Raw genomic sequence first — 27,275 nt, 5'->3', positions numbered from 1 at the left:
TAACTTATGATTAAATGTAAAGGGGAAAAATGAAAACAGTCTATAAATATTTGGCACCTGCAAATTTCCTTTTATTTCAAAAAAAAATTCAAAAAACACCAGTAGTAATACTGTACTTTGCAAACCAAACTGACATTCCTTTGCAAAGCCAACTAGTGACATTTACAAGCGGTGGTCAGCCTGGTCAGGAGTTGGCAGAGATGGCTAGAACCTATTCCGACTTCTTGGGTGAACGAATGTGTTTCCAGAGCACGGAGGAAAAGGCACAATAGGGGCCAAGGCTGAAAATTATTCTAGCCTGTGAATCCCATTCTGTCCAATCACCTTCCTGTCCTGTAATTCCCTCTGCATTACCCTGTGTCATTCTCTCTGTGGACACTTTTATTCATGTCCTTCCCCTTCCCCTCCCCCAAGTCTAGTTTTACTCACTAAAATACAAGCTCCAGGGAACCTTGTCCGTCTGGGTCACCACAGTAACCCCCAAGCCCAGGACAGCATCTGGCACATGGATTCCATAAATATTAATTGAAGATATGGATGCCACCCAAAAGTGGATCAGAAAGTCAGGTCCAGGAAAGTACAGGGGTTCGGTCTACTGTGGATTCCGCCTACTGGGGGAATGGGTAGAGAGCTTAGACCCCTGATACACACAGTCAGTCTTCACTTCATGTTGTCAGTAGGTTCCTGGAAACTGCAACTTTCACCACTTTTACCATAGGCTAACTGATATATAAACCAGAGTTACATTCCTAAGGCATATTTCTGTATATTAATTAGCCTACGGTAAAAACAGAATCAGCATTCAAATACTTGTTGAGTGAATAAATGAACATATTACATATATTTGTACTATTTAAACTTGGGTGTATATATTCCACTTTTAATAAAGTATAATTCAGTAGGACTAAATATCAATATAAACATCAATAACATTTTTAATGAAACACAATGAAAAACTGTTAGATTCATATTTTCAAATATCAACCATGGAGTTAAATATATATAATATGAACTATAGAGGTGTGCATGAGAACAAAATAGAGAATTTTAAATAAGAGACACTATTAAAATGTCTTTTGTAAAGAAATATTTATTCTAATAAGCAGTACTTTTCTATGATACAGAACCCACTTTATCTCAAATGAGTCCTAGAAAAGAATATCAGCTTCTAGAATGAAATCAGGATCTCAGACTGCCTTCAGGGTAAGAAAAACTAAACTGCATGTAACATACACAGTAACAGAATAGAATATATATGATATATATTTAGAATGTAAGCAATTCTAAATATATATTCTTCCTATAGTCTTCAATGTATCAAAATGCTTTAAGAATACAAATACCAATTCACAGAGATTGTAATGAAGCATTTAGTTATTGAATTCTATTGAAAAATATTAGATAACTAGCTAGCACATGGTCCAATACCACTGAGGACATATGCTGTATTTTTATAAACCATCTTTGATGTATTTTCTGATATAAAATTTTTCCCCTACCTTGGAATAGCCTAGGAGAAAAGTCTATCTAATTCCCTTATTTACACCAAGTCCATTTAAAATGTCCCTTCAGTTTGTAAAAGGCTATAAATTAGACTAAATATTCCTACCTGAGAATCCCAAGAAACAATAAGATACAGGTTGAACACGACATACAAAGTGAATCATTACAGTATTATTATCATTATCGATCCACCACTCAGGAAATCTGGCCTTCCCTGACTTCAGAGAAAAAGAAAAAAATATACAAAATCCCTTTTCTCTTTAAGAATGAACTCACTCAAGATTCTGAACAGATGCAAGCTGCTGTATTGTTGAATGTGAACCGTATGCTTCCTTGTACAGCAAGTAAGACATTTTAAAGGTGGATGTTCACTTACTTTTTTCAGACATTTCCACTTGATAAACATGTATAAATAAGTCAGGTTCACTTTTCCTTGTTTTGACAAAATCACCACCACCATCACCACCCCCCACATCCTTTTCTTCATTCCAACCATATGAAAAACTAGAAATAATTATACAACTTTTAAATAGACTCCAATAACTCTTATGTAATATTTATGCTGGGTTTCAGCTCCTGTATTTCAAGTAGACCCATTCGGTTCCTGATCTTTCAACGGACCTCTATATGAATGCCACCTTAGGTAAAAGTGACACCCGTTGAAAGAGCACCAGCTAAAAAATGACAACAGGAAAAATAATCTCCATGGAAAGCAAGGATTAATCAGGATGCTCGGAAATAGGTCGTCCTGGCTAGCTGAAATGCTGTGCTTAGGTCAGGCTGACCAGAGTCACTTTGCAAGCGTGGTGTAACTCCACATTGGTTCTGGGGTGGGTCACTACTCTGAAGGTTATTGTTCTGAATCGCACTGGAGCACAGATTCTGGATGATGGCCCCAGGATACGCCTTGGAATGATCATTTGCTTAATTACCCTAAAAGAGGTGAAGATCAAAGGCTGGTTGTCTGGGCTGGAGAAACTGCTGCTTTATTCAGAGGGAAAGACAGCACCAGTCAATTCCTCTCAATGTAAACTCAGGACTCTGTCTGCATTAACCCCTCGTGCATGTGGACAAAGTGATTCTTGAAAATCAGGTAACTCTGGACCCAAACCTCCTAAATAGTACAGGACTTTCTACAAATGTATAACTTAATCATTGGGGGTAGGAGGGAAGAAGTGTTCAGAACAGTTTCTTAGTTTGAAATTAAGTTTTAAGATTTAATGCAGTAACTGTAAATCTAAAAAATAATTCCAAATTATTCTTCACAGACCATAGTAAAGGCAACAGCCAGCTGAAAAATAAATGAGGTGTAAAAGAAATCAAAAAGGCTGTAACATAGAGCACTTGAAATATTGAGGCATATTATATATAAATTATGTACTGAGAAGTCTTAAAGTCTGAAGTTCTGCATTTTGACCCATGATATAAATGTTATCTCAATTGTGAGATTCTGTGTTCAATCTATCTAATAATAACAGTAACTATCATTTATTTCATCTACACTACATGACAGAGATGGTGCTGGACCCACTATGGAAACGTAATCTCATGCAATCCTGATAACGCTTCTGCACAGTAATTCTTGTCTCTGTTTATAAGAGAAAGCTAAAATAAGGTTCAAATTGTAACGACAAGTGAAAAGAAGAACCACAGTGGAGATTGCCCAAGGCCTGACTCCACAACCTGTAAATGTCCTACAAAAGCAAACAGAGTCGATGCCCATTCCTACTGCCAGGTCCCACCCTCGCAAGCTGGCCTACTGGCTGAAACTGTCTGTCGCCCCGGCATCAGCACTTGCCGGAGTCCCGAGGTCATTCACGGACGGACGCGAGCAGAGCAGTGAAAACTCGGAGCCACCGATGCACAGCTCTTCCCTATGGGTGTCAAAAGCGGCACTGCTCTGAGGTTGTAAACAAGTGACTTCTTCATGGTTTTAGTGTCCCTTTCCTCACCCTTCTGTGCTTGCTGTGGGCGACCCACTGTTTTAAATGCCCCTGGCCACAGAGCTGCAGTCCTGCCTGCTGTCCCCAGCTCACAAAGGCCGTGACGGGCCTCAGGGAGGAAATACGTGTGTCGGACATGCTTTGTTCAAGCACCAGTCAGAGGTGTGGGCCATGGACTCCATGGCAGTGACTCAACAGCATAAACTAAAGCAGGGGTCTTTGAAACACAAGCACACATAAGACAGGGCTATGCATCGATCGGCTGATGAAGAGGTCGGGATCGGAGGCTCACAGGAACCTAACCCTGTTTTTCCCTTAGGAGCAAATTCACTGTTTGCTAACTCAGTGCTTGCAGAACCCAACTATGGCGAAGAGTGAAAATCCCAGTAGAAAACCCCGCCCCCTCCCCCAATGTTTGCATTAACGTTTCAGTAGAAGACTCTCCTCCTGTCACTTCCTTCAAAGACCATCATCGTATCAGTACGGTCGTCACTCAGCCGTGTAAACCAAAAACCCTTTTTGGTTGCCATTCTTTTTTATAGGCTGCGTCCACTTGTGTTTCCCTGGAAACTAATCTCTCTTCAAGGCATTGTGGTCTTCCCACGTGAAACATCTGAGGAATTCAATTTCAGTTCTTATTACCGGATGTCATGGGGGCTGTTTAATGACGGTTGTTTTTGTGAGATTATGAATTTTTAAAACGAGACTGTTGGAAATAATACGGACAACACAAACAGCAACAAAAATGAAAGTGTGGCAGAGGAATTTTAGAATATCAGCACAAACTGGGACTCTTACCTTTCTTGCCCAAGTCAGATATTTTATTGAAAAAAAAATTACAGTACTTAAAAACCCAAACAAGGACAATTCAGGGTGGAGAAAAAGAAACCTGAAAAAGCCCATTGTCTTCAGTAAAACTCTGAATACAAAAAAACATAGACTCGGAAAACAGTTTATGGCCCAACACACTGGTTTCATGATAAACACACACACAGAGTATATCTCCATCAAGTGCAACTTAATCACCTTTTTACAATTTAGAGAGGAAAGGCAGCTTTTTACTATGGTTAAGCCATGTATCATCAAAACCATGAAGCTAGCCTATCAGTTGTAATAGCTCCTATAAAATACCACAGCGAGATTGCAATAAGCCTAGAAAACGGGCTACAAATCCCCGCGCTGCTCAAGCAAGCAATGAACCAAAAATAAAAATAGGTAAAACTGAACCAAGAACTAGACAGCATACATCTGGATTCATGACTGGTAAGGCAAAGTTCATAGGCCAAGGTCTTAAAGTGACTTGTTCAGATCCAAAAGACAGTCATTATACAAAATAAAAGCATTTGTGTGTAATTCAGGGCGGGGGGGGGGGTGGTGGGAATCATGAATTTTCACCACAAAAGACATAGCACAGAAAAGCTTGCTTACAATTACGAAACACCACATTATTGTATCTCTAAAATATCACTTTAAGTGTGCAAAGGTAAAGAGACTCAAAGTTGCACGTCGCCATTTTTAACCTCTCCAGTTCAGACGAGCAATCTGAAAGATGTCACGCACTCCCGCTTAACATCTTTGCTGAGATCTCTCAGACTGTGAGAGCTCTGCGGAAAGGGAACGCCAACTTTAAGTTTCTTTCCCCAGCCTCCTATTGAAGTCAGCCATTAAATGACCAGTTAACAGTCCATACAATAATATAAAAATACATGTGTCAAATCACAGTTTTCACCCATTATTGGAACCTAATAAAAATATTGATCATTTTAATATCACCATCCTGCAAAACTCCAGTGGCCCGCACGCAGTATAGTGCCTGAATTACGCTACCGACAGGAACGGGGTGTTTCCCTCTGCTCGGGGGAAACGAGCTCCTGCCAGTATTCATTCCCGACTCGGTGACACACATGCTCTGTCACTCCAAGAATGAGCACACAGCTCTCACTTTTACACATGACAATGTGATTCAGCGTCATACAGTATTTGTTGCAGTATCAGTTTTCACATGAGTTCCATAAGCTCTAAACCACAGCGATCATTTTGATTGGTTTCAGGTATCATCCGACAGAGCACATGATTTAAAGGTAATAGTAAATGATTCCACTAGCACAGGCTGTTGACCTCGGTGGCTAGTTTAAAACGAGGATGATGTTTGCAGTACAATGAACGCTACAGAATCAAATACAATGAGTTTGCAATACAGAGCAGGTTATCCCAGTAGGAAGCAAACAAACAAAATACAATCTCTAGCAAAAATCATCAACCTTCCTTACTACTCATCTTAGCCCTTGTTAAAATACCCTGAGTAAAATGCAAATATTATAAATAATGCTGGTTATATAAGATTGCTCTAAAAATGAACCATAAATGCTAATTAACGCATTGCATTTTTTTCTTACAACAGATAATGTAAAAATTACTTCTTAACCAGTCACAATATAAACATTAAGAATACTTAAGTGGTACCTGGACGGTTTTGATTTGCTAGCTTTTGTTAGCAGTTTGGCAAAGCAAGTGATACATAAATGGTTTCAATGTTAAAAAAAATCATCAAAGAGAAGAGTATATAAAATGTACAGTAGCTTCTACCACCCTGGGCCAACCTAGGTCCCTCGAAAGCCTTCCCCACCAGGTCCCCGTCTGCCTAGAGGAAGAAGGCCAGAACTCCAGCAAAGACAGCCCCGTCTTTCTCTCAGTTCAGTGACATTCCTCCGGGGGCAGAGGACAGGAGCCAGGTTCCCTCGGGTGCCATTCCCCAGATGTTCAAAACGCAACTAATTTATTAGCATTAGAAGATTTGGTTTATAGGGGAATCTCACGGGTCCAGTTTGGAGCCTACAAAAAAATGGATGGTTTTTAAGGATCACATTAGAATAGGAATAGGGGGTGAGGATGTGGCTTTTTATTGCATCGAAATGGATATGTAACCAAACATGACAAAGATCAAGCAGAAAAGCATGCCTACCATTGAAGTGGGGGTCCCTCCAGATTTTTTAACATTCTTGGGAGGCATCCCATGGAGGCGACTGAGTCTAGCTTGGAAACCTGGAAAATCAAAGTAGCCAGTTTAGGAGATTCTGCGATCACTGGAGTGGAGAATAAGACCCTATCAATTACAGCTTCGGAAAGGAAGTGGGAGGAGGCAAAACCCGTGGGACAGCAGTGGGGAAAAGGAGAAGCGCATCCTTATTAATAAAAGATCAGACTTAATGCCAGGTGGGGTTCTAATGGGGTCGGCACACAGCCATTGATTATTCGAGTATCAGGGATTTTCCTTCCTCTGGATCCCCCTCTCCATCACCATGGGCCTAGCGGGAATGTCAGTCAACCTTTCTAATAATCTGAAAGCACAGCAAGTGTCGATTTAATGAAAGATTTAGGCTCTTTCGTTTCCATTTTAGCGGGTCCTCCCTCAATGACCCTGACCCCTCCTACACTGACCACAAGTCCCCTGCGCCCACCAGTCAGGACGTGCTACTGACCTCTTCTCCCGGGATGCGACATAAGGGGGAAAGAGCCAGTTAAGATACTTTCAAAGACAGGATCCGGTAAGTTCTTGTCGAGCTCGGCCGGGTCTTCCTTCTCCCACCAGGGCACGACTCCCGTGATGCCACACGCACCGCCCGACTCCTTTTCGTAAAACCAGTCACTCTGCTCGTCGTCGCCTGTGCAAACACAAGAACGCCCCCCAGAGAGTCGGCGTGACCACCCCAGTGAACACCGTTGTCGGGGGCAGGTTTCAAGCCTACAGGACAGCAATGGAATCTGGATTTCAGATCAGCGATTCATTTTTAACGCGAAGACAGGATGGGACAAAAGGAGGTTTGCAGTTTGTGTGGAAAACAATACAATAAATTAATACATGATAGTAGCAGAATAAGCCCTGTGTTTCACGCACTAACAACTGCAAACCTACTTTTACCCCATCCTGTATATAGTACTTAGAATTTTTAGCCCTGGCTGGTGTGGCTCAGGGGACTGAGTGCTGGCCTGCAAACCAAAGGGTTGTTGGTTCAATTCCCAGTCAGGGCACATGCCTGGGTTGCATGCCAGGTCCCCAGTAGGGGGCGTGTGAGAGGCAACCACACACTGATGTTTCTGCCCCTGTCTCCCTCCCTGCCCCTCTAAGAAGAAAAGGAAGAAAAGGAAGAAAAGGAAGGAAGGAAGGAAGGAAGGAAGGAAAATATTATTTTTAGTCTAAGTATGTCCAAATACTACGAGAGACATAAACAAAAAATAATTTGTTATTTATCCAAAATTAAAATTTAACCAGGGACCCTGTATTTTATCTGGCAATCATCTATATATAGCCTATTAAAGAAAAAACAAAACAAAACCCTTTTTATTCTATCCCACAGCTTCACTTAAGAAATGTTTGGGTTTTGTTTGTTTTATTTTTAGAGAGGGGAAGGAAGGGAGGAAGGGAGAGAAACATCAGTTAGTTGCCTCTCATACCCATCCCAAGTAACCAGGCTAGGAAACCTGCAACCCAGGCCTGTGCTCAGACCCAGGATTGAACTGCGGGAATTTTGGTTTTCGGGACAATGCCCAACCAATGAGCTACTACGGTGAGGGCAAGAAATACTTTTTTTAACACTACAACAAGAACCGCCATCAAGGAAACCATAAAATGTTAGGTTTTAATAAACTGGTTCATCTTTTGGCAAAAACTGTAGGGGGAACCCATTTAAGTTACTACGCTTTCCACATTAAGGAGAAACAAGCCTTAATCTCCCACTGGGAATTAAAAGGTGTTAACACTGTAGACCGTGTGCTTTGCAGCTGATAATGGTGCATATTAGCTTAATTTCATGATTTCTATGGAGTGCAAAAGGGGAAACAATCATGAACAGATGTGACTAAACCAAATTAATCTGATTAAGTTCATTAAGAAGTGGTTGTGAGAAAGTTGATCTGAAATGAAAAGTGACAACGGTGCAGCGTTTACTGGGAGGCCGCCCCGGACCGGGGCGCGGAGTCTGCACAGGGGGACCGCCCCCGGCCGTCTGAGCGCCTGCGCGACAGTAGCGCCCAGGGGCGGGATGGGCACTAGGAGATTCGGCCGGAGACCGCCTCCACTGGGGGCCTGCGGTGTTCTGTGGTTTAAAAAGGGAATCATAAAGAAAGGGATAAACAGAAATACAGAAGGCAGGTGTTTTTTAAAAATAAGAGAAAAACAGCATCTCGAATAGGATCTGATATTCATTAAGGCTTCTTTGTGGTTCTTAGAATCTAACTACGAATTCTCCTTTCGGAGAGGGTCGCCACCACCTCCACAAACTTCTTCCCTTTGGAAAAACAGAGCGCCGATTTCCAAACTCTCCATCACAATTACTGTAAAATGCAAACTTAAAATAAAGCTTAGGCTTTGACTGAAAATGATTTTATGGAAAGTGGCTATATTTCAAATTATGAGGCAGTGAAAAATGTAAAGCAGTCGGAACACTGGAATCACCAATTTATTTCAATGGAGGATTTAATAAAAATTAGTTTTTAAGAAAAGCACATTAAGTATCAGTCCTTTTACTGATTTTTTTTTTTGTTTACTTTAAAGAAAATTTTAGCCCTGGCTGGCGTAGCTCAGTGGATTGAGGGCGGGCTGCGAACCAAAGTGTCGCAGGTTCGATTCCCAGTCAGGGCACATGCCTGGGTTGTAGGCCTCATCCCCCAGCAACCGCACATTGATGTTTCTGTCTTTCTCCCTCTCCCCCTCCCTTCCCTCTCTAGAAATAAATAAAATCTTTAAAAAATATTTTTAAATTTTAAATAAAATGATCCGAGTTCCAAGTGCCTAACTCTACAACACACCATCTCTATGTTGCCTCACGTACTCACCACCCAGTCAAGTCTCCTTCCACACCCTGACTGATTTTTATACTAAAACTACATCGACCAGGCATAAGCGTAGGAAAGGAAAGGGAGTCCCCTAAAACTGACTACCCTAGATCTTAATTCCAATTAAGACAGCATTGTTATAGAAAAATAATGTTGTTTTACTTTCCATGTGATACACAACCTCATTCTTACTAGGGAAGTCAATTAGCTAAAGATTAAGAACGTGGGCTCTTACATCAGACAGACCAGTTAGAATTCTGGTATTTTCCTGCATTGGGATGTTAACGTCAACTCTGTCAGCTTAGGTTTCACCATCATTAAGAAAACAGAAATCTCATAGGGATGTTTTAAGAATTAAATAAGACCTTAGAGTAATTTAAAGCAAAAAAAGCACTTAGTCATGTGAAACATAATAAACTTGCAATAAATGTTAGCATATTTTTATGAGGTACTCGATGTTTTTCAAAGATTGATAGGCTTAACAAATTGTTGCTTTTTAAAGTTTTTTTTTTCACTTATAACTTTGGGGAGACATGTATTTTTACAAGAATTTAGGGATATCTTAGCTCTAAGATTCTACCATAGTTCAGCAAAGTGTCATGTTTGAAAAGTGTATGGCCTTTAGAAAAAGGTATGCACCCATTTATCCAGGACAAAAGGCTCATAAGTAAGCCACACATGATCACTTAATAATAACTGAAAACAATAAACTTTGTTGTTTCCCTTAGAATTTACTAATTCCCTCTAAAGATTCTTGAGAAAGGAAGTGAACATTTATGATTAACTATTTGCATGTAGGCCTACTTCCCCCTTTTAGTTTTTCATATCTCCTTCCAGAACAGGTGGTTTCAAAATAATGCCATGCTGAAGTATGAAAAACCTCAGGAAATTTCAAAAAAAGATAAAAAAGATCTAAGTTGCAAAACATTACTGTTTAATAGTTTACAATATTGAACTTCCAAAAACTGTCTGCTCACAAACTGGATAGGATGGCTGAATGTCACAACTAAACGAAAATGGCAAATGACTTGCAAATCCAACCTTACAGATGCTTAAACAGAATTAGATACTCTCAAAATTATGTGGAGATGGAGAACCAGTGTCTTGGGAACTCGCTAAAGAATCAAAACTGAGAAGACTGAGGTATGTAAAGCTTTCTCAAGGAAGATAATCCTTCTGAACATTATTAACTCCACACACTGGCTCTTGGAGATAATCAATTACTGCAGGTCATGAAGACACAATACTTTCCCAGCACGTCGGGAAACTGAACCCCAGCCCACTCAGAAGCGTGTGTAAGGTAAATGGATTGCAGCCATCAACGTAGGAAATAATCAGGAATGAGCACAACTTCACAATGCAGACGTTTTCCCAGAGAGAGAGAAGAAACATGACACGTCAGTACCTTGCCTGCCTTCGTCATTGGTGAACAACCCCGCATCAGTGCTGCTGAGGCTGCTGGAATCGCTGCAATGAGGGAAAAGAAGAGGAAAAGATCAAAAGAACAATTGATCTCTCGGTCATAAAATTTTAAAGAGACGCGGCAGCTTTGGGATGGGACTTAAGCCTAACAAAGATCTGAAAGAAAACAAGATGATTTTTTTTAATCCAACTGCAAATACCCTGCTTCCATTCGCTCCAGAGCACATTCTTTTTGGCGCAGAAAACCACGGGAACCTAATGGGACCCTGACAGCCGGACAGATGTGGCTGCCACGAGGTGCGGACATAACAGATGCATTTTATGATCCGCTTTCATCGAATGCTCTCCGAGCCTTGCTCCTGCCATGCCCGCCGGCTGGAACTGGGAGCACCGTGGCTCAACTAGACGGGAAAGGCTCCAGGAAGAGCAGACTGAGGCTTCCTGCCTTCAGTGCGTGGGACACAAGGGCCTGGGATGCAATTCCTCTCCACGAGCATGTTTGCAAATATTCTGGGAAAGGCATTACTGAAGAGTTCCCAACAATTCTATTCCTTGGCAAGGGAGAAAAAAAATAAGTTCGTTAAATCCAAAGTTAAGGTCCCTCTGAGCAAAAGCCGAGCAAAAAAGATGTCACCAATACAAAGGAGGGGGTGTGAGGAAATCACAGGCTTGCATCACTTCCACTGAAGTTCAAGATGATGATACAGAGTCAAAGCCAACCTACAGACTGAAACAAACAGCAGGTATTCACATGACAGGAGTAAACTGTCACTGTCCATCCTAACAGAGGCGATGCTTATGTGATAATATGGTTAGTTAAAAAGCCACAAGAACAACTGCTGTAATAAGAGGTTTCGCCCGTAAAAAAAACTGATGTTCTTGAAAATTTCTCACGTACTCTCCTTTCACGGTAATTCTTAATTTACCATCAGAAGATTGCCCCAGCTGATTTTTTATATCATAACACATTTTCCATGAACATGTAGAACTCTGTCACCTAGCTTATTTTTTTTTAAAAAAGCATGTCAATCTGCTTTAAATAGTTAAGTCAAGTTTAGGATTAAAATTATAGATGACATCTAAATCCATATACTTTTCTCCGAATTTAAAACACTGCAGTGTTTGTTTGATTTTTCTTTAAATCAACAAAAACTGTAGGAATTTGGGAGGTACATTTCCCAGGGAATTCTGAATTAGGACCTTTTCCTCTTTCCTCAAATGAAGAGAATGCGTGAAGCTCCCTGCAGCACCCAAGCACTAGTGGAAGAAAACAATACTTTCTGAGAGCACCAAGGAATGCACTGTTCCCTATTTACACACACGTCACACACCCTCTTCTCTGCACAGTGACGTTAGAGTAGTTTTTAAAGACCCATCACGGACTTGATCTTTTTGCCACTTGGCTGCGCAAGCTCCGCGGGACGTTGTTCTTGTCAGAGACCAGAGGCGCCCTCCCGCCCGCCCACCCGCCAGCGGAACTCCAATGGGGAAAGGGCCTTGGCCTGCAAACCCGGGGTTGAAATTCTTTCTCCAAAGCCCTTCAGTCCGAACGCATTTACAATTCAGCATTCTTCCCATTTTAGGAAGGTACGTACTAAAATGCCTAAGGGGTGGGGGGTCTAAGGTGGCGGTCCATAATCAGATACATCAATACAGTCGTTCGCTTCAGTGAATGAATATCCACGTTAAATACAGGTCAAATCAGCTCTGGCCACCAGTAAATTAGCTTCGTGGCTTTCGGAATTCAGATTTATGGACAAAGGACTGTGAACCAGTGCACTATTTATTTATTTATTTATTTATTTATTTTTGGTAAATGCTCTTCTGCTCTTTCTGAGTTCGGATTTGCCCCCTTCTAGTATGTTCCACGTAACAACCAGGCTCCTTTTCAAAGTGTAACTTGTGGACTAACAATCCTCTGATATCCTGAACAGGATCCTGGAAGAGAACAAGGTCATTGAATAGAAACAAAGGGAATTCTAATAAAGTGCTGACTTCCCTTAGTCACGTGTCCACGTTGGCTCATTACTTCTGACAGAGGAGCCGGATGTTAACAACAGGGGAAACTGGGGGTGGGTACATGGGAGCCATGCACAGGCACTCGGCTCCGTCTCTGCAAACTTCTCTGTAAATCTGAGTAGTCTTCACAGTCTTCGGGTGAAAGTCTACAATGACTCCTCCACACCGGTTGGGTTCCATTTAGATTTCAAGGTGCTCTATGGGTGGGGCCTCACCTGAATTCTTTCCATTCCCATCTCTGGTCGTTTCACCCTTTTCCTCCTGGTGATATCCCCATCCCCCCTCTCATCTCTCTCTGCCTCGTCCCCGCTTCTTAAAGACACCAGGAAATCAGAACCCCCTAAGACCAGCTCTTAGTACTTAAGGATCCTTGTCTCCATTGGAGATATTTTTACATGTGTTTTAAACCAGGGGTCCCCAACCTCCGGGGTGTTTTGTGGTGGCCCAGATGACGACCTGTTAGGAACCAGAGGGCTGCACAGCAGGAGGTGACCTTGACTGTGACAGGCTTGAATCACCTGGAAACCATCTCCCCCACCCAGTTCCGTGGAAAAACTGTCTTCCATGAAAACAAAAAGGTTGGTGCCAAAAAGGATGGGGACCGCTGTTTTATATGGCACGGTTTCATTTCACCTCGTAACAGCTAGCTAAACGCTCCACACATCATGTGCTCAGTATGTCAGGACACAAACTCGGAGGAAAGAGAAACTTCGCAATGTCAGCATCTGATGGCCTTACGCCCTGTCCGCTGGGGCATGTCTTCCCACGTTTCTCGGGGTGACTTCTGTAACGCGGTACGCAGAGATACTCCAGAAGGCTTGTTGAACTAGTGGGTGCACACTGTTCCCAACCTCCTGACCCCCCGCTGTTCCCTGTATCTTCTCTTCTTCAAACCTGGACCTCCTCTGGGAGTCCACTTTCTCCATAATCCTCGCGGGTGAACTCCCACCGGCTCTCCCAGTGGCCCCTCTGCTGCCACGGCCAGAACCCCCACCCATCTGAGGACGGACTGGAGATTGGCTGGAAGCTGGACGGAACACTGTCCTCAGGATCACACCTGCTATCTGGACAACGTGTGAATCTAATCGACAACATGCAAATCCAACTGAGTTTCTTCATGGACTTGCCATTACGTGTGAGATGAAATGCAAACCACTTTCCACAGCACAGGGGGCCGTCAGGACCTGCTCATCGGCTGGTCTCAACCCCACTCTCCGTTCCGGCAGTGAGCTCTGCGTACTTTCCCAAACACCAGCTTCATAGTCTATGCCTGTGCACAGAGTCCCCTGGCCCAGGAACGCTATGTCCCCCTCCAGGGTCCAACGGGCTTAGTGCTGCATTAACTCACGGCTCCTGGCGGAGGCCTCCCCACCACACCTTCCTCTGAGCACACTGCGGTCTCCGGGTCTGCTGCCGGCTGCTCCAGGAGACAGGGCTGCAGAGAACGGCTCTGTCCTAGCGTTAGTCTTGGTACCACGGGAAGAGTACACAGTTACTCAAGGTTCGTGTGATCAAATGCAGAGTGAGGTAGTTCAATTCCCATTTCTACATGGACTCCAAGGAAATACGTAGTTTCTAATAGTAGAACAGCTTTGGGAGTGCTCTCAAAAAACTGAACTCGCACAAATACCTTAAATATTTAGCAGTCTTCCCATAAAAGGACTATGTGCCTAACTTTTAAGTAACAAGAAAACTAGTTTCATAGGTTAAATTTTAAAGTAAGAGAAAAAATTTGCTTTAGTTTGTTCAAGAGTCAAAACATCCGCTATGCAAACCTGGACCTGGTCTGTGGATGGCTGGGCATCCTGAGCATATCTGGGATGTTCAAATACTTTCTACAATGAAGAGAAATAAGGAGTTCCATCTCATTTCTCTCCCAGGGTAGAAGTCTGTCAATAAAAGGCAGGCATCAATAAAAGGAGGGGCCTGGACAATCAATCCGGAAAGCAGGTGATCTATGAATAATCCAGAATCGGGTACTTATCTCCGCTGCCACACGTCCCCCCTCCCAGAGTGAGCGAGATAATGACTCCTACGCCCTGCTGACCGCTCCCTGGCCACAGGGGCCCAATACCAGCACACACAGATCATCCTGGTATGAAAACGACAACTTCCGTGGAAGAAAAGCAGATACTGTAAACTTTCCAGAGCCTCCCCGAAAAATCTGTGATTTTTACTTCTTTAGAAAAAAATGCATAAAAAGTAAACCATCTCTAAGAAGAGGTCTATTCTGTAAAATTTTGCCAGGAGGTCCTACTCATATCTGCAATCATAATCACATTTATAAGAAAAAAACAAAAATGTGTCAATACTTATATATATATATAAGTATAGATATGTATGTGTGTGTATCTGTATATTTGATATGCAGGGCCCAGCAGAAGTAAGGCCTGCTTGAGTATGGTTGATAGGGCTATAATACGGGTATAATAATTTATAGTTTTAATTTGAACATTTCACCTAAAGTGTCATATGAAGTGCTTGAGTGTGATACTGTTATGTTACAGAACGACATGCTTATAATTTTAGAATAAAAGAGGGGCGTTATTTGTGCCGGACCCTGTACCTACACATATATGTAAATAGGTCACAATCCACACGATTAAAACGTTAGCCCTACAAATAAAAATCACACACTCGCCCTGGCTGGCGTAGCTCAGTGGATTGAGCATGGGCTGCGAACCAAAGCATCACAGGTTCAATTCCCAGTCAGGGCACATGCCTGGGTTGCAGGCCATGACCCCCCAGCAACCGCACACTGATGTTTCTCTCTCTCTCTCTCCCCCTCCCCTCCCTCTCTAAAAATGAATAAATAAAATTTAAAAAAAATCACACACTCTTTCCCAGACCATTTTCGAGGAATGTTTTTTTCTGCAGTGCCGTTCCGCATGTGGTTTGAAGAACGCCTAAAAGGGTGAACAGTGTCAATACTTCCTCATTTCCTGCAAGTGGTTCTTGCAGGACCTGTCTGAAAGGAAAAGGAGCATTTACCTTTTGGCGCCGCTACAATGGGGCTGAGAATTGTTGCAGGGGACTTGCTTTCCTAAAGGGACAGAGCAGACTGACAGGTCAAGGGCCAGGCTTCCCCAGTTTGTCTCAGGACAAGGTCGGGTGGTCTGGACCGGACACTGGGTTCTACAGCCCCTAAGCGATCCGAATTCCCAGCAAGCTCCGGACTGGAAATGTCGAGTCACACAGACACTGAAGTGGCATCAACATCTGACTCTCAGTAATCGAATAAACTGATAAATTGTGAAACCAAAACAGAACCAAATACGAAACCTCCGTATTAAACAAATAATTATAAACACAGTTCGAAGAGTTACGATGTGTTACTATTCAAACACACGTCCTTTCTCAAGGAAAAATCTATTTCTTTTTCTCTTTGTAGCTGAAAATTAAGTCATTATTACACAATCAAAAGACTTTGTGTGAATCAAATAAGCAATTTTCCTTTGTGTGAAACATCATAAATTATAAGGAAATACGACCATGGTTACACAGGAATACCACTGCCATGATTATAACCCTTACTTATTTCAAAACTGAATTAATTAAAATACAAAACACATGCCACCACCAAACTATCGACACTTATCTTCACATGCATTAGTAGGAAACGGAAAAGTCACCTTTCGCTCATGAGCTCGTCGGAGACTTTCTGCTCTTCGTACTCCATTTTGTCCTTACTGGGCTGGCTCGTCTCCTCGCCTTCCAAAACCACTCCTTCGTCTTGGATTTTGGGGCCTTGCCTAACTATTCTCAGTTTCCGCTTCTTGCCTTTGCTCCTGGTGAACTCTTGGTACTGGTACGCCCTGTCGTTGTCCATGTCCTGGTCCCTGCAGCCGTCGGGGGGCTGCGTCATGCTGCGCTTGCTGGAGAAGTCGTGCGGCAGGTCCACGGCCATGCGCTTGACCTTGCGCCTGCGGCGCAGGGTCCGGTTGCCCAGGCTGTCCAGCGCCAGGTCGGGCTCGTGCCACAGGGGCCTCTTGCCCCGCACGTTGTTGTTTAAGTTTGACGACGGCCTGCGCTTGGCCACCAGCATCTGGTCGTCCGAGTCGCTGTGATCCTTCTTACTGCTGCCGTGGTTCTCTCTGTAGTCCTTGCTCGCCTCCTCCAAGCTGGAGTCGGAGCCCTCGCTCAGGCAGTGGCCGGCCTCCCACGGGTGGTGCGCATTGTAGGACCTCCGTTTGCGCCCTCGCCTCTTCCTCGCCTGGCGCTTCAGCGGGCAGGACAGGCTGCGAGCGTGGTCTCCGGCCTCGGCGAAGCCGCCGCGGGCCTGCTCTGAGCTCTCCTCCAGCGCGGACACCAGGTCGTGAACCAGCTCCTCCATGGTCCGGCTGAAGTGCCTGCGTGTTGGAGAGAGAGGGAAAAGCACTTAAAGCACAGGGTCGGCCTTGGCTGCGGGAACCCAGCTTCTTCCAGCACACAGGCAGCCCACTCTAAGTCTAACTAAACCAACAGTCGTGACACAAGTGTTTAAAAGCTGCTAAACTTCCCTGTCCGGGATATTCGAGCTTCAAATGTTCTGGTCATTTTAAGGTCCTTTTTCTTAGAGAGGTTCATTTCTTAAACATAGGAATCAGGTCAAGACACTATCAGCAATGGAAGGTCTCGGAAATTTTATATATTTACTGCATAATTATGGAAAGGTTATTTCTGCCTAAAAACAAAACAAAACAAAACAAAAAACTGTCCTTTAGCCTCCTCCTGCCGTTTCCCCTAGAGCCTGTCTTCCTAAACGAGACAGAGAGAGAACTTTCTCAATCCCCCGACCCATTTCTAAGGAGGAAGCGCATACGCCCCTCTACTCACCAGGGCCCCCAGGGCACACCAGGACATGCCAGGCAGCCAGAGGCTGACTGGCCCTCTCAGGATTTGTGATGTACGGGAGAAGAGTTTAATCGAACGCAGGACACAGATTTACACCACACGCATCTCATAACCCGGCGACTCAGAAACCACGTTCAAGTTCAGACTGGGGCCTCCCTGTTCTACAACGGCCCACCATTTCTCTCCCAGCTCATCCGAAGCAGTCACTGGGCCCTCGTTTGTGTTCTTGTATGAATTGTTGCTGAATGCATTAGGGCGACACTGGTTAATGAAAGTGTACGGGTTCCGGGTGTGCAATTCTAAAATATGGCATCTGGACAGTGTGTTGTGTGTTCACCAAAAAGCTCTTGACTTTTTTCAAAAAAATAAACAGAAACCATGGAAGTAGGAAAAGTGTCCACTGGTCAGTCGGCCAGGACGAACATCTGTACTCTTTGTGAACTTTGATACATTATGCTGGTCCTCCCCAAACCCAGCTCTCAGAGATTCACAATCAGCTGATGTGCTAGAGAGGTCAGGATTCTGACTGTATTTTGTGAACATTACAGGTGATTCACATATGCACCTGCCCAGGAAAGTCCCAAGCAATCGCTCCTCCAGCCGACTGCCAGAAGCACTTAGGGATGGCAATACTCAGATGGTAGAGGACTGTGAAATCTCTCGGGTCCACAGCAGGGGCTGGCACACTTTTCCACAGAGGGCCAGCGAGGAAGCTCGTTGGGCTCTGTAGGTCCCTGGGTCCCTGTCGAAGGCACTCAGCTTTCCCATTGAGAGGGGAGATGCCTCAGGAAATACGTAAATGGACAGGCACAGCTGCGTTCTAATGACATATTATTTACGAAAACAAAACCCTGTGACGGCAGGCCACAGTCGGCTGACCCCTGCTTTACCTGTCCTCGATCATCTATAATTTCAGGCACTTGCAAGCTCCCCACAACAACTTCCAGCTTTGTCTTTCAGTTTACTGAAAGCTGCAGGTAGCCTGAACACAAACGCGTTGTGATCAACTGGATTTCCCCCGTATAAGGCAACGCACCTGTAGCAGCCTCTCACCCTTGAGTGTTGACCATGCGCCAGGCCCACGTCTAAGTGGTGCGTATGCACTGCCTGATTTCTTTCTCACACAGTGACCCTGTGTGCTGGCACAATTCATACAAGTGCACAGGGGCAGAGATTAAGGGGCCCTTCCCCAAAGAGGCACATCTAGGAAGCGGTAGAAACAGATTCAGACTCCGGCAGTCTGGTCCCAGTCTGGTCCCAGAGCCCTGGTGATGGCCCAGCTATAGCTGGAAATCCAATCCAGCCAGCAGCTTTGCTTATGGTTGAGCCAGCTGCGGGTGGTGGATTTTAATTGGAGACAGACTGGATATATATATCTGTAAAGCCAAATGACTCGCACTTGGGTGTTATATCCCTTTGACCGGGAAAAAGGGACGGGAGACCTGCACCAGGAGCAGGCACAGGGCAGTGTGGGCGGTGGAAAGGGGTGGAGTTCAAGTTCAAAGAAGCAATGCTGTTGTGGTCCAGCAGTGTGTACGCCGTGAGCAATCAGCACAAGATGCTGTCTTTCCGTGACCGCGGTCTGTGTTTTCCAGGTCTGTCTCTTTTGACTTCTGAAACAGCTTATAGGGACACATTTATGAATCACTACACACACACACACACACACACACACACACACACTTTTTTTAATGGACTCTGGAGGGCCACGGATATGTCTTCTTTCCTTTCTCAAGGTCAGAACAGGGCATTAAAGAACCGAATGGGTCTTTCCTTCATTACCTCCGTGTTGGCCATTACCTTTTTGTTTTCCCTTTATTACATTCAATATTTTATTCTTTTCCTTAAACACTATTTTTTTCTTTGGAAGAAACGTACTCTGAAAGACCTGCTATCTTTGAATATAATGCTGCACCTTTAAAAAATTCACTGAAAGCCCATTTAATAAGTATTATGATGAGGATTCTTTGTCCAAAAGAAGACTCAGCCTCCCCTGGTTCCGGAGTAACTAACAGCATCTCTGGCCTCACAGAAGTCATTATGAGAGGCCATCACGTGATCAGTAGCTCATTTATTTCCTTTGCCCACAGTCACACTGAAGACCACTGTATTGTAACACTTTACCCTCCAGATACTTTCTCAAATAAGGCCTTTCCTGTTGAAGGGGAAGCCCAGAAATATAGAACTTTCCTATCTGTTTATTAAGCATCCACAGGTTAAAAGTTTGTAAATGGTAGAATTCAGTATATTACCACTTTGCTAATTTGAAAGTTTTCTATTCACATTTACAAAACAAATTCTTTGCTTGAAATCCATTCCTCTTCATTGGGAAATGAAATCTTTTGGGGATAGTTTGTAATGATCATGATGTCTAATGTAACATTTCATTAGTAGTTGTTTAAGATGGTACAAATAAAAAGAATAAAATTATAGTCCCACTACCTGTATAAAGTTGGACTTCGTCAAGGGAAGTAAGTGGATAAGCATTTTGTTTTTCTCAGGTGGTATTAAATTATGCTGAGCAATTAAGATGGACATTCAACCCAAACTTTGATGTGTTGGGTGTAGGTAGAAATTTTTGGTCAAAGGTCAACTTTGTCTCTTTGTCCTCCGCCAGGCAATGTTAAACATCCCTAACATTCCAAGTGTGAATACTTGGGCTGCTTTAGAAACTCCTTGACCTAACTATTTAAGCCATCCATTAGCAGTAACTTTTCCTCTCCTTTTGAAAAAGATAACATCAGCCTGGGGGCACCTATGTTATTCTGAAATGTGTAGATAATTACTGTGACATTACATTAATATTAGGCAACAGATATGGAATAAGATTCTCCGGGGGGCAGGGTTGGGAGAAGGCTGAGAGGTAACTCTAGAGAACATGAGTGCTGCATGGGACCTTGGACAAATTATTTTCTGGTTATTATTTTTTAGGTATATTTTATTGATTATGCCATCACAGTTCCATTTTTTCTCCTTTATCACCCTCCACCCCCTCTCCCACCAGCATTCCCTTTAGTTCATGTCCATGGGTCCTACATATAAGTTCTGTGGCTTCTCCATTTCCTATACTCCCCCTGTCTATTTCGTACCCACCATTTATGCTTCTTATTCCCTGTACCTTTTCCCCCCCGTATCCCCCTCCCCTCCCCACTGATAGCCCTCCATGTGATCTCCATTCTGTGATTCTGTTCCTGTTCCAGTTGTTTGCTTAGTTTGTTTTTTAGGTTCGGTTGATAGTTGTGAGTTTGTTATCATTTTATTGTCCATATTTTTGATCTTCTTTTTCTTAGATAAGTCCCTTTAACATTTCATATAATAAGGGCTTGGTGATGATGAATTCCTTTAATTTGACCTTATCTGGGAAGTACTTTATCTGCCCTTCCATTCTAAATGATAGCTTTGCTGGATAGAGTAATCTTGGATTGTAGGTCCTTGCCATTCAGGACTTTGAATTCATTATGAAAATGGGTATAATTTCTAACTTGAAGGGATTCTTGAGGATGAGACTGGGGCATTATTGGGTGACAGCAGTTATTTCAGCTTCCAACAGAGATGATGGTTAGAGGTCATCGCTAAATACGAGACACTGGTCACAGAAATATCAAGTCAGTCTGCTTAAAGTGTATAACCACAGTATGAATGCTGAAGGTATCATAATAAAATCCAAAACCCTCCGCTACTCTCAGGTCTTGACCCACTCTGCATGGTGGGGAACGTGGGGACAACAGACACCTGCAAAAGTCTTGAATACAATTTCAAGAAGTTCAGGGACTTCTTAAAGACTCCAAAGATCTTAAAGACCTTAAAAAAAAATCCCACGTTAAAAAACAATTAATGCTTTGTATCTAGATCTGCCTCTTTCTTACTAATATGCAGACATAAGAAAAAAAGGAAATCACTCTTCCGAGTTCAGAGACAAGCAGTTCGCCCACACGAAGCCCCGCCCCTCTCGCACAGGAAGCCAGAGTTCCAGCAACGCGCGCGCACTCCGTGGAGGTGCTGCCGGCAGCTGCTACTGTGACTTTTGTCACCACGGGGCACTCGGGAGCCTTGTTTTCCTCCTCACCCTAGCAACTCGGTGAGCAACAAACCACAAGCGGCTTTAAAAGGAAAAAAAAAAAAAAGTCTCATTCTACTTTCCAAATAGGGATCTAATAAGGCAGATTTACTGATTATTTAAATTTGAAGAGCACACTTTTGATTTGTCATTACTTCATTTAATGACTGCAGGAGACACTCGCTTCCTTCCTTATATGCGAACTGCTCTCAAGACATAAGCTATTGAATAAAAAACCGCCTGAATGAAATAACACCAAAGTCTAAAACAAAACAAAAAAAAAAACCACTACAATCTAAAAGATAATTCACAGCAATTCCTGTTAACATGCATATATTAGAGCACCCAGGCAGCTTCTATATGTAGGCAATTAGTCTTATTCATTGCTTATTCATGGTAACTGCTTAATATGTATTGAATATATAATATATTCTGAAGTCCTAGACTAGCAATGAGAAGGAAGACAATTGAATATTAATTGCAAGCACCTAGCACAACGCATGACACATCACAGATGTTTAAAAAAAAATCTGTTGGATAAACAAATTAATGAAGGACTAAATAAATGAACAAATAGCCAAGGAAAAATATGATGACTAAAAATTTAGACAATCCAGATTTCAAAATCTCTGTCATACTGACAAGTTAGACACTCTAAGTTTTTAGTTAAGTGAATGTGTCAGTTAAGGGCACATTATGAAAGATGGTTTAAAAGGTGTCCAGCTTGCCATAGATGAGGATGCTAAGAAGCTCTACCTGGATTAAGGAGTTATATGTCCAAAATCACAGTGCCCATTGCTTTGATTCCTAATTGTTGAAACAGAAACTCATCTCAGACAAATGTGACAATATGAATCTAAGTTTAAGACAACAACAACAAAAAAGGGCTGTTATTAAAAAAATGCACATTTCCCACTATGCAGTATTCCAGACCTAAAAATTCGAAATACCAAATAGGAATGAAACTATAGGAACAAAGGTCCAGAATCAACACAAGTATTTTTAGTTCAATCTTTAAAAATACTTCTTCCAAAAAATCCAGAAACTGAATTTAAACATAAATTATTAAGTGTAAAAAGAAAGTGTGTCTAAATAGTAAATATTGTTTGTTCACCAAATAAAGCAAATTTTAAAAGGTTAACATTAGATGTATCAAGTTAGATACACTTGGGATCCTAATTTCAAAAATTTATGTGCATGATGAGTCAGGAAGTGACAGACATTCTCTGCTTTCATTTTTTTTAATAAAAACATATGAATCACAAAATTAACATAAACAAAAATATATATTCATTTCCTGACACACAAAGAAATCGGGATCCTTACTGTTTAACTGTATAAAACTTTTCTTCCTTAGGCTTCTTTACTATAAAACATAGTATCAGATCTATTTTGCAAAATGTTGAGCAAAAGATAAACCATCTACATTTCCCCAATTGCTGCCTTGACATTAGAGAGTAAGTTGTAGCTAAGATGAGAGTTAAGATACATCAGGAATTCCAGGTCAGTTAACAAATCCAGGCATATACTGTCCAGTTTACCTATTCCTTAAGATATATATTATTCGGATATCATAGGCAGTATACAAGGAAGGTTAAGAATTTTTGTAAAATATACTGGAGTCATACTGCAAATATGACACTTGGGCCAGTTACTTAAACTATATTTGCCCCCTCACCATTCTACAGTTCAAAAAAAAAATAACAAAACAAAACCCAAAACCCTATCTAAATAGAGTGTACAAGAGATGATAGGTATGTAAAACCTGCCACTAAAGTAACAACTTGGTAGTAGCTTGTTACTTAGTAGAAGTTTCCCCAGGCTCACTGGGATTTCCACTGGGGTGAAACATACAAGCATAGTATTGTAAATGTCCTATCAATGAATGAAAAATTTCCATTAAGAAATATTGAGTGACAGGATGGTTGTGGAGATAAACTAGAAAATAAGGGTTCCAGTTGTCTGGAACACATTCTGCCAAATCAGGCATGATTTTAAGAATTTCATTCAAAGACACAGATTTAGACGTGGACACGTATCTCAGTTGGTTAGAATGGGGTCCTGATACACCAAGGTTGTGGAACAACAAATCGATGTCTCTCTCTCTCTCCCTTCTTCTCACTCCCTAAAAATCAACTTTAAAAAAAAACTGCTTTAGTGCTAGACACTACTTTATACTCGGGTGTCATAAGGGTGAGTCATACGCTGCCAGCGAAAACTCGATATGTTCTCTAAAGAACTGTGTTATAAACAGGTACCTTACCCTGATTTCAGTGGAAGAAGAGAGTTGAAAGAGTCATATTTTCTAAAAAATTGTATAGTCTCCTGTCCTACAAATCAGTATCACACAACCAGAACAAACCCATCTACACAGTACATTTTGCCTCCCTCCCTTAATAAGATATGAAATAGGGAAACATTAAGATAGGTACCCTGGAGAGGGAACTCCGGGGTGATGGAAATCTCTCATGTCTTGCTTGGTATCGTGGTTACACGGTATATTCACTGCCAAAACAAAAAATACTAAACACTTCAGAGATATATGTTTTATTATATACTAATCACATCACCACAGTAAAATTGTACTCCCTGCTTTGATAAATGGAAAATGTATTAGAAGGAACATAACCAATCTATAATCATTATCAAATGAGCTACAGAGTTTTATCACTTTCAAAACATTTCAAGCAAGATACTCTTTTAACTTTCCAGCGATAGGTGATGCAAAATAAATTCTTTGAGGTCACAGACTACTAGAATTCCCCGTGTTCTCATTTGCTACAGCATCTAGGAATGGACGTACATTTTTTAGCCACATTTCACTTGCGGTTCAACATTTATGTTTGAGAACTGTCAGCGGAAAATCTGCTCTGAGAATTCACTGTCAGTGGAAAATCTGCATGTTTGTTTCATTGCTTGTCTTGTGTAGGGATGAAGGAAACGAGCCTAGGAGGAAATAGGACAGGCACTGGAGTCTTCCACTGGAAACCCATCACCCAGCTCCCAGATCTAGGACTAAAATATGCACGGCCATTTGGGACAAGTCACTTAAGTATTCTGAGCCTGTAATAATCTATCACAGGGCTGTCAGGAGGATAAAGTGGAAGCACTTTGAAAAGTCAAAGCAATATATTATTCTCAAGTGCCATTGGTTGATGTGTTACTGTGGACTAGTCCAACCCCAGACTTAATCCTGGCATTTATGTCCTTAGGAAACTCCCATACCGATCTCCTTTGAACTACAATGAAACGTTCATTATAGTTCAGAACAGAAATGGGTAGGTTACACCCACTCTAAAAAAGAAAAAAAAAAAAAAAAAAGGGTGGATTGGGTTGGGAAGGTGAGGTCGCTTCCGCTGCCAAACTTCCAGAACTCTAGAGCTCTGGGAGTTGATCTTCCAAGACACCTGGTACGATCTAGGCGGTTTCAAAAAAGGGCAACACGGGACTCGGAGGCCTTCTTCCCGTTCCTAATCTTGTCAACACTCTCGAGGACGTGAACTGCCCCGGCAGGACCGAAAGCTTGGCTCCTAAAATCCCGCGGAGTGTTCGACAAGCGAGCAGCCAGCGTTCACTGTATTCCTTCGCAGGTCTTTGGCACACACCTGAGATCGCGAGCATCCCAGGCACGCGTGGGAGCCAGGCCCGTGTTCAGGTCGTCCGCCACCTCTCCCTCCCCCTGCCCGGCCAGGTGCAGCGGCCTCCGGCCAGCACCCCGGTCCTGCTCGCCCATCCCCAGGGCCGCCAGCCTCACCAGCTGTTCCCGGCGGCGGGAGCTCCGATCGGTTGGCGCCCGGCGGCCCCGAACATTAACGACACCCGGGAGCCTGGCCTCGAGGCTCAGGCCCGAGGACAGACTCCAACCACCACCGCACCAGCGACTTGCACCGAGCAGTTCAGCATTTTGAGCTGAACTTCCGGGAGCGGACGGGAGGCGGAAACCGGACGTCGGGAGCAACCATCCGGCCTCCTGCCCCTCCCGTCTGCGTGCCTCGCCTTCGGGCCCCTGTTTTTACGCGCAGAGGCAAATAAACTAAACTTGGTCTCCTACTCAAAATTGATTAATTTTTAATAGTTTGTAAACTAAAATAGGGTGTGAAAACATGGGATAGACGAAAAGTCGGAACCCCCCCCCCCCGGGCACCTGCCTTTTGGTTTGGCCCGGTTGCCTTGGAGACCGGTAGTAACAGCAGTAGGACAGCAGAGGCGGGGAGGCGATGGCCACGCTGGCCCGGCTGCAGGCTCGGTCCGCGGCTTTAGCGCAGCAGTACTACTTTAGGAACAGGTGAGTCGCCAGCGCGGGGGTTGTGCGGAGACCTGGCTGGACTTGAGGCAGTCGTTCCTCAGCAGGAGTCTCCTAATAACAACTCTCCTTACCCAATCATGACAAATCTCCCCGTTCATTTGTGGCTGCAAACAAGCACAAGTTTAAAAGTAGTATTAGCATACAGGGGGGTTATACATTGTGAGGGGAGGGGCCTAGATATCAGCCTGAGATGACTTAAGTAATAGCCCAGCGTAGATAAAATTGTGAAATGAAGTGCTTTTCTTCGACGTCATCACTCCACAATTTGCCCAAAGGTTTAGGAGTCTGATTGGGGTCACCAGAGCCCCTTATCTGGGTGAGCTAGTGTGTCCACCGTCCACCTGGGAATTCGTGCCTCCACTATTTCACCAGCACCACTGAACTCTGTTCTGTGACTCATCTGTGTCCCTGAATTGGCAGTATCTAACCCTTTGGGGATAATTAGCATCAGTATATTAATTAGCAGAAGAAGGCTAAGGAAGGTACTAGCTTTCTAGTCCCTCGCCCCACACCCGAACTTCTCTCTCAGGATGAGGCTCATTTTAACCCTGGCCTGCTGGAAGCCCCGCCCCGGGAGGTTTTCCGACCCAAGAGAAATGCCGAAACCGTGAAGCGGACGGTGGTAGAAGGTAGTGGCACCGCAGACCAGTGGAAAATAAGTAAGACAAGATCTTCCCGAGCCGTTCTTATTCTGGCATTTACCTCACCTACTCCATTCTTAGCGTGAGCTGCAGGTACCGCTCTTACAGCACTTAGCCACAGTTCCGTTGTGCATTCTGCTGTGAGATAACAGCGCTGGTCCCTCTTAACCCACAAGCGGAGAGGCATCTGGTGGCCATCATCATTTGGGTCTCCCACGTCTGTCCCCGTTTCTGACCCATGCTAGCTGCCCAATAATTATTTCTCCAATAAGCGAATCTTTCGATCACTCCTCAGTCCTGGTTTCAGTAAACATGTGAAAAATAGCTAAAGATACAAATTATCTGTTTATTATCTATAATCATTTTCTGTGACTGTATTTAATGACTGCCAGAGTCACTCCACGGAGGAAAATGAGATTTAGAAAGTAAGTTGCGTGCCAAACCCAGGTCTCGTGCAGTCTGATGCCTCGCAGTCCCAAGCGTATGTGTGGGGTGGGGGGACTCCAGGTCGGCAAGTCTCTGCCTGGAAGTACGTTCAGTCGCTCGGTATGCCAGCCTCATCCTGCAACCCATTATCCCCATAAACTTAGTCAATTTGTCTCCGACTCCAGTATAAGCAATAGTTCCTGATGGCATTTTTGGTCTAATTAGGAAGTAAGTCATCTAATGGGGACCATCATGTCCGTCTTATTTGCCTGAATAAATGACAGCTTAGTGGA

General features: G+C 43.2%; 2 protein-coding genes across 3 annotated transcripts in view; one reads left to right on the top strand and one right to left on the bottom strand.

Annotated features, from left to right (window-relative positions):
* The window catches only part of GPATCH2 (G-patch domain containing 2), a 118,989-nt gene extending 93,415 nt beyond the window's left edge, over positions 1 to 25,574 (bottom strand). The window contains exons 1-6 of one of the 2 annotated variants that reach the window (XM_028531325.2): positions 25,364 to 25,571; positions 16,352 to 17,068; positions 10,684 to 10,745; positions 6,926 to 7,108; positions 6,409 to 6,488; positions 4,241 to 6,278 (exon numbers count right to left, since the gene is read on the bottom strand). In XM_028531325.2, coding sequence (XP_028387126.1) covers positions 6,246 to 6,278; positions 6,409 to 6,488; positions 6,926 to 7,108; positions 10,684 to 10,745; positions 16,352 to 17,068; positions 25,364 to 25,419 — 1,131 coding nt within the window. In that variant the 5' untranslated portion in view covers positions 25,420 to 25,571 and the 3' untranslated portion in view covers positions 4,241 to 6,245. Of the gene's footprint in view, positions 1 to 4,240; positions 6,279 to 6,408; positions 6,489 to 6,925; positions 7,109 to 10,683; positions 10,746 to 16,351; positions 17,069 to 25,363 lie in introns of those variants that run through there. The other variant, XM_028531324.2, reaches the window with a different exon arrangement.
* Positions 25,575 to 25,581: 7 nt separating this feature from the next.
* Positions 25,582 to 27,275, top strand: part of SPATA17 (spermatogenesis associated 17) — an 85,405-nt gene continuing 83,711 nt past the window's right edge. Inside the window, exon 1 of the mRNA XM_028531298.2 lies at positions 25,582 to 25,894. Coding sequence (XP_028387099.1) covers positions 25,827 to 25,894 — 68 coding nt within the window. The 5' untranslated portion in view covers positions 25,582 to 25,826. The remainder of the gene's footprint in view (positions 25,895 to 27,275) is intronic.

The sequence above is a fragment of the Phyllostomus discolor genome, chromosome 15, assembly GCF_004126475.2.
Source record: "Phyllostomus discolor isolate MPI-MPIP mPhyDis1 chromosome 15, mPhyDis1.pri.v3, whole genome shotgun sequence".
Classification (NCBI taxonomy): Eukaryota; Metazoa; Chordata; class Mammalia; order Chiroptera; family Phyllostomidae; genus Phyllostomus; species Phyllostomus discolor.
Note: the sequence above shows the minus strand (reverse complement) of the source record. Positions and strands in the feature narration are given on the sequence as shown.